This window comes from Phoenix dactylifera, chromosome 14 (genome assembly GCF_051530095.1).
Source record: "Phoenix dactylifera cultivar Ajwa chromosome 14, Ajwa_hap1_PhDact_Kaust_v1.1, whole genome shotgun sequence".
In the NCBI taxonomy this organism is placed as follows: Eukaryota; Viridiplantae; Streptophyta; class Magnoliopsida; order Arecales; family Arecaceae; genus Phoenix; species Phoenix dactylifera.
In genome coordinates, this window is record NC_143203.1 from 11,978,914 (window position 1) to 11,986,601 (window position 7,688).

General features: G+C 42.7%; 1 protein-coding gene across 1 annotated transcript; it reads left to right on the forward strand.

The window, feature by feature from the left end:
• The first annotated feature begins 6,406 nt into the window (after positions 1–6,406).
• LOC149751346 (uncharacterized) lies at positions 6,407–7,474 on the forward strand. Its single transcript, XM_089927295.1, has one exon. It carries the CDS (start codon positions 6,407–6,409, stop codon positions 7,472–7,474), a length of 1,068 nt encoding a protein of 355 aa, XP_089783421.1.
• The last annotated feature ends 214 nt before the right edge of the window (positions 7,475–7,688 follow it).

Consider the following 7,688-nt stretch of genomic DNA (forward strand, 5'->3'; position numbering starts at 1 on the left):
TATGTCCTATGCATAACTTAGCTGCTGTATTTGATCCAAGAGTTAAATTGAATGGCGTGCTAATTTTACTTGATGCATACTGTGAAAATATGATTCAAGATCCTGAACCTGCTAAAATTGAGGTAAAACAACTTCTTTATAATATTTATGCTATATATGATGAAAAAATTCGTGGATCTAGATTCTCCGTACAAAGCTCTATTTCTTCTTCTAGTAGTTCTCGTTCGTCATCTATTTTTTCATTCATTGCACAGAGAAAACACACACATGCTTCAAGTTCATCTTCATCTTCTTCATCTTTAAGTAGTGAACTAGAATTTTATTTACGAAATGATCTTCAGTCTACATATGATGAAAATCAAATAGAGAGTCTAGATGTATTATCTTGGTGGAAGAGTGTTAAAAATCAATATCCTGTTATGTCTGTAATTGCACGCGATATTTTAGCTGTGCCGATGTCCACAGTAGCATCGGAATCCGCTTTTAGTGCAGGTCGGCGTGTTCTTGACGAAAAGAGAAGTAGGATGACTGGCGAAATGGTTGAGATGCTTCTCTGCTTCAAAGATTGGTTGGATGCTGAGGCGAGACTTCAAGATAAAGGTGGACATAATATAACATCCTCTGATGATGATGATACAAACACTACTGAATAGTGAATACTGAATCACTGATGATTAGTAAGATTTCTTAATTTTTTATAATTGTACATTTTTATTTTTTTAATTGTTAAAGTGAGTCATCTCTATTTTTTCTCCTTTCTTATTGTATTCTGGAGGTCAGACCAAGGTCCAAACCTCCCTTCATGTACCATTTTGATTTAAATTAATAAACTGGTAGGGGTCTATGCCAAACCCCCCACCATTAAGGTAGCTTTATATTAATAAATCCTTAATTTTCAATATTTATTAATTTATTAAAAAAATTATTTCCATTTATTTTAAGGGAGACGGGCCGTGCCTGGCCCGGCCCAGGCCCGGTTCAGGCCCTTATGGGCCGTTCTGGGCTGGCTCGCGGTCCGTGCCGGGCCCAGGCCCTTATGGGCTGTGCCGGGCTGGCCCGTGGGCCGTGCCGTGCTTGGCCCGCGGGCCGTGCCAGCCCAGGCCCTTATGGGCCGTGCTGGGCTCGGCCCGCGGGCCAGAAAATAATAACCCAGCCCGGCCCCCTTTAACGGGCCGTGCTGGGCCGTGCCGGGCCATGGGCGGCTCGGCCCAGTGCCCATCTCTAATTATAAGTCGATAGGGCCAACGAATAATCTCCATTGTTGGGATCAGATCATAGTCACGCTGAGAACACATATGTACCAAATTAGATTTTTTGTGCAGTCACATTTTTCAGGTTTCATAGCATATAACATTATTTTTAAAATGATTATTAATATGCCTGACCTATTTTACTAATCAACTAATAATTATTTTACCTAATAATTTAGAAAACACACTTTGAATCATTAAGTTATTTATCTCTTCTCGCTTAAATTCCACTTTAAATAAACGGGTCATGTACACATGTTTAATATCGTTAAAATATTATTAATTTTTAATATAATTTTATAAGTCAAAATTAAACACTACGGTCTCATATCTCCAGATCAGGTTGGTTAGGTAATAGTGCCCGACTACTCAGTTTGGTTTAAGCCAGAATGATTCAATGGGTCAGATAAAGATCAAAAGTGATCAAATCTAATTAGGGCTGAAGTAATGGCTGGCCAACCATCCGAGTACTGGGGCAGTTCAGGGTCCATAAATTGGGTCAACTTAAATTCGAGCAACAAGAAAAATAGGGCTTACATTAGGATCCCTAAGCATGTCTAGAGAGAGAAAAAGAAGAGGAGAGAGAATCTTAGCTGGGGGTTTGGATTTGGTCTAATCTTGGTCTTAGGCCCGGCTTCAGTAGTTCAGGTCGACCATTAGGAAAATCTAAGCTTGTCCAATTAAAGAGAGTTAGGGACTAGTTTTTTTTTCTTGGCCCAAAACGGATGAACGGGCCCACAACGGATGAATGGGCCCACGACGGGCGAACGGGTCCACAATAGCTGAATGGGCCCACCTCGGATACGGCTCAATAGGGCCCAAAATAACCGAACTGGGCCCAAATTTGGCCCAAAATGGGCACGACCTAACAAGGCCTAAGATGGTTGAACTGGGCCCAAGTTTGGCCCACGATGGGCATGGCCCCCCAGGGCCTAGGATAGTTGAACCGAGCCCAAGTTTTGCCCACAATGCATACGGGCCAACAGGGCCTAAACTCGGTCCAACTTGGCCCATGATGGGGTTCTTCTTCCTAATGGGCAAGGAGAAAGAAGGAAAAGAAGGAAGAGGAAAGAGGGAGCCAACGGGGTCGCTGGGCCTGGGTGGCCGGAGGCCATCGTCCGATCGACGGCCACTTGATAGCAGTGGTGGCCGGCTGCTGCTGCGGTGGCCAGCGTGGAGGAAACAAATCTTTCTCTATTTGGTCCAAAATAGGGAAAGGAAAAAAAAAACTTGATTCAGCTATGGATCGAACAACAGAGAGAAGGGGACTTACCGACGATTGACGGAGATGGTGGGTCTCAACTGAGGGTGGCTCGGTCCGGCGGCTAGCGGCGGCAGCGCTTCCGATGACGAGAGAAAATGGATATTGGAAGAGAGGAGCAGGGGAAACCAAAAGAAATCCAAAGAAAGAAAGGGGATCTGGGGTGGTTTAAATCGACTGAGGTGGCGTCACCGGAGGAGGAGGAGGAGGAGAGGGAGGAGAGAGCTCGGAGAAGGTGGCTTTATGTAGGGGAAGATGGGCTTTTATATTGGGTTTTGAACGGCTCACCGCCGCGACTCTCGCGACGGTTGAGCATGATCCGTAACCGCTCAAGTGGCCACGGGGCTGCCATGGAACATCCGTGGCGCCTCCGCTTCCATCTCGGCCGAAGATGCCGGAGCAGAGGAGATTGCGATCCTCTGTTCTGGCTCGTTAATGGGCCATGGGCTGAAGCTGGCAGTCCCAGCCGATTTCAACCCAGTATTCTCACAATCAATATTCAGGGAAGCTATAAGATCGGTACTTCATTCACATTTTGTTTCAACCATGTAGGATGTTATGGTTTGTAGTACCAGCGGAGTATGTAATTATTGGACTTGGTTATGGTTTTTAGATGTAGCAGCTTGATGTTAACATACTGTATGCTGAAATTATAAAACTAGATTTTATATTAAGGCTTGATGTCAAGCTGTACTTTGAGCTTGAGGCAGTGAATTTTATATTATACAACTAGATATATATTTGTGATGCCTTGTATAGGTTGTACATCTTATGATTTTTGAATAGATTGGAATGTTGATCGTTAACATAACAGCTGATGTTTTGAAATGAGTGTGGAATGTGTCAATGGCGCAGCATTTTGCAAAGCATGCGAGTGTTTCATTAGCTCGTGGTAGGGTGTATTTTTGCTTCCTTGCCTATCCGACCTAATGAATGGACTACATTTTTTGTAGAGGGGACCATTTGGCAGACTGATCACATCTTTGGTGAGGCATGAATTGCTTCGTCTAGAATTATGGACCACAAAGGCATTCATGTTCTTTGTTGTGGGATCTCTTTGATATCCCCATTTTGTCAACTGCTTGATAAAATAGAAACATTAATTATATGGATGAGGATGCAGTGATACCACAGCAACAGAACTCTATCTGTGGTACGGATATTACATGAAACAAAAATGAGAAAGAAAAAAAAATGTTACACAATATCAAGAATATAATGAAAAAGAGAGAAATCATAGTGTGAGACCCTAGAACTGGGCCCGGTCCACTTGACTGGCCCAGTCCCAATACTTGGCCTCACGTGCAACGCACGTGAGGCAGTGGGATGGACTCTTTCCATCTCGAAGAAGAAGGAAGAGCCCTATTTTAGGGCTTCCTCCTCCTTCTCCTTCTCCTTTGAATCCACCGAAGGAGAGCCGCCGCACCCAAGGAAGAAAGGGGGGGAGGGTCTTCGATGTTGCCGCCGAAAGAGAGAGGGAGAGAGAGGACCATTGGGTTCGGTACGGGGGTCTTCTTCTTCTTCATTGCCGTCGGAGAGGGGGAGGCGCCGGTCTTCGTCGGGGCTGAGGTAAGAGTCCCTCGCTTTCTTCTCCTCCTCTTCTGATGCTTGGCTATGATGTGTTGTGGGTTGGGGCCGGTCAATCGCCGGATTTGGGTCCCGAAAACGGGTCGGCCGAGTGCTCCACCATCGGCTTTGTGCGCCACAGCCGGTCGACAGGGGGAGGTCGCCCTTGCTCTGCCGCCTCCTGCCGCCGTCGAGGCCGGCCACCGCGGCCGCCCTTGGGATCGACCGAGAGGAAAGAAGAAGGGAGCGGTAGGGGGTCATGGATCCCCTATTTCGCCGAAGGAGAAGAGAGGAGTCGGGAGAGAAAAGAAGAAAGAAGAAAAAGAAAAGAAGGAAAAAGAAAAGAGAAAAGAAGAAAGAAGAAAAAGAAAAAAAAAGAAAATATATATATATAATAATAAAGAGAGGGGGTGGTATTCGGGTATGAACCCAAACTCGGGGTTTGGCACTCCTGCAGGGCCAGCCATGGAAGGATATTAAAATTTAAGTCTTGGTATATATATATGTTGTGATGAATTTTAAAAGAAGAATATGATTTTTGAATATTAGGTTCTGCGAGGAATTTGCGGAATTAATTAGATTTTTCGTGGATCGCGTTCGCAAGGTAAGTGATGTAACCTCTTTACTAGATTTATCGGCAAACTAAATATCTGTTTTATGAATCGAATTATTTGTGATTACGAATTTGATGCATGGATTATATGTATATTTTTAGAATATTGTATGACTCTGATTGAACGTATTTGCTTCTAGTTTGAATTGTATTTAATTGCTTTGACATTGTATTTTTCAGCTTGAAACACTGAACATAATGTAAGAAAAGATAACGACTTGAAATAGATTCAGACTTGCAGTCGAGCTATGTTGAGGACCCTGCCAATGGGGGCTAATACATTGGTACCGCAAGAAGAATAGTCGGTGATATGACCCTGCCATAGGGAACATGTGATCATAGTCCCTGGCTGTTGAGTTGAATCTGATAAATTGAAAGAAGTTAAGATATGAACGATATTTGGTTTTGACACTGTATGTTTTTATAACTAAAATATGAAATAAAGAACTAATTGAACTATCGACCTGGCTATGTTGAGGACCCCGCCAATGGGGGCAGATACGTTGGCAATTGACTGTCCTGAAGGACTCACCGCAAGAAGATTAGTCGATGTTGATGACCCTACCATAGGGAACATGTGGTCATAGTCCAGGATCGACATGATAAATTGAATATGTGAAAAGAATCTTATGAATTTAAAAAATATTTGACTTATACTTTGGAACTACATATTTATTTATTTTCCACATATTATTGCTTAATTTATCTAGCTAGAGTGTTCATTACTTACTAGGCTGTCTAGCTCATTATACCATCTCTTGTTGTTTGACAGATTTCGAGAACTAGTCTATTGGGGATTTAAAATGGGAGAGCGACTAGAAGGATTGTGGCACAAGTTATCTTAGATTAGGGTTATTTAAGTTGATTTGTTATTATGGACATTTATTATGATTGGTAGACTTTTATTATTTTAAGAACTAGGTTTCTGCATGTTGGTAAATGATTATTCCACTGCGTATTTAGACTTGTGAGACATTATGACTTGAGTTAGTCAATGGAATAAGATTGCATTTATTCTGTTAAATTATTTTAGAATTACATAATTGAGGTGTTTGGTTTAGATGCCTTACATGTTCATGGAGAGAGTTTCCTACGGGTGTGCGGCAGTTGGCGCGACCCCCGGCTCGCGATCTCCGGACGGGGGCATGACAACTTAAGTGGTATCAGAGCATACATGGATAGAATCTAAGACAAGGAATCATACCCGATATGAGTATAGGTGGGTAGACACTAGGGATATTGGGACGTTAGGTGTGAAGAATGTGATGATTATTTTTATAAAAAAAATTATTTTTAATTCGGTGAGCTTTCATTTTATGAATCTGCTGTTATTTGATGCATATAGGTCAGGATGCCTCAACGTCGGGCGAAAAAGACTACTGTTAGTGCTGCAGATGAGACACCGAACCGGCATGCTGACAGCACACCCCAACAGGTTGGGAGTATCCCTCAGCAGGAGGGAGTCATAAGCCCTCAAACGGGACAGGAACCGGGCTTAAGCCAGGTTATGCAGACCATGGTGGGCCTCATGCAAATGCAACAGCAGGTGCAATAGCAGTTGCTCCAACAACAAGCGTAGTTGCTCCAGACACAGCCACAGCAAGTACGAGGGGAACAGTGTGAACATCGTAGCAGCATGGCTGAATTTAAGAGGCTGGCTCCTCTAGCTTTTCGGGAACTACAGAACCTTTGGAAGCAGACAAGTGGCTTACAGAGATGGAAAAAGCATTTGCTGTCTTAAGATGCCGGGATGATGAAAAACTTCTGTTTGCATCATACATGTTGCAAGAAGAAGCATTTAATTGGTGGCAGATGTTGGAGCATAAATTTGAACATGATGGGGAACCTCTCACTTGGGATAAATTTCGAAAAGCATTCTATGATAAATATTTTCCTCGGAGTGTAAGGACACAGAAGGAACAAGAATTTATCCATTTGAAGCAAAGGGGCATGACAGTGGCCGAATATGAAGCCAAATTCACAGAACTAGCCAAATTTGTTTCGAAATTGGTAGAGGATGAGCAAGACCGAGTGCACAAGTTTGAGATGGGATTGAAGACTGAAATTAGGAAGCAAGTGGTACCCTATGAGTTGACTACCTACGCAGCTGTGGTGAATAAAGCTTTAATCATTGAAAGGAAAGTCAATGAAGCTTTTGCTGAAAGGGAAACAAACCAAAAGAAAAGAAACAGACCTGCTGAATTTAAAGGGGGAAACAAGAATTTCAAGAATCCAACTCAGAAGCCAAATAAAGATAGAAATCTCAAAAATGAGAGTGGGAAGTGTTCAAGATGTGGCGGTAATCATGAATTTGCAAATTGTCCCTGGGTTACAGGTTCTTGTTTTCATTGCGGACAGAAAGGTCATAAAATTGCAGACTGCCCACAAAGAAACGAGAATAAATCTACGCAAGCAATGGAAGGAAGCCAGAGGCCAAAGACTCAAGAAAGGGTATTTGCACTTACACAGCAAGATGTACAAGCTTCTAATGCAGTGGTGACAGGTACTATTCCTGTATCTGATATTTATGCTTATGTCTTATTTGATCCTGGTGCCACACATTCATTCATATTCTCAAACTTTGTCAAAACACATGACATATTGTGTGAATCCATGACCACTAAGTTCTATGTGGAGACACCAGTAGGCGGTATGTTGGGCACTGATGTTATATGCAAGTCATGTAAAATTGAAATAATAGATAGGGAGTTACCTGTGGATCTGATTGTACTTGATATGCGGGATTTTGATGTCATTCTAGGGATGAATTGGCTTGCTACTTAGCATGCCTCAGTAGACTGTCATGGCAAGAAGGTAAACTTCCTAATTCCGGAGGAACCGGCATTCAGTTTCTGTAGGAACCAATGAACTGCTTTTCCTCATATTATCTCGGCTTTGCAAGCTGGACGAATGTTAAGGAAAGGATGCACAGGTTATCTGGCCTCAGTAACTGATATACAATAAGATGAACTAAAGATAGAGGATATTCCTATAGTGA

Bases quoted from the DNA above. Each gene is read 5' to 3' on its own strand.
- LOC149751346 (XM_089927295.1), top strand. From the start codon at position 6,407: ATGGAAAAAGCATTTGCTGTCTTAAGATGCCGGGATGATGAAAAACTT.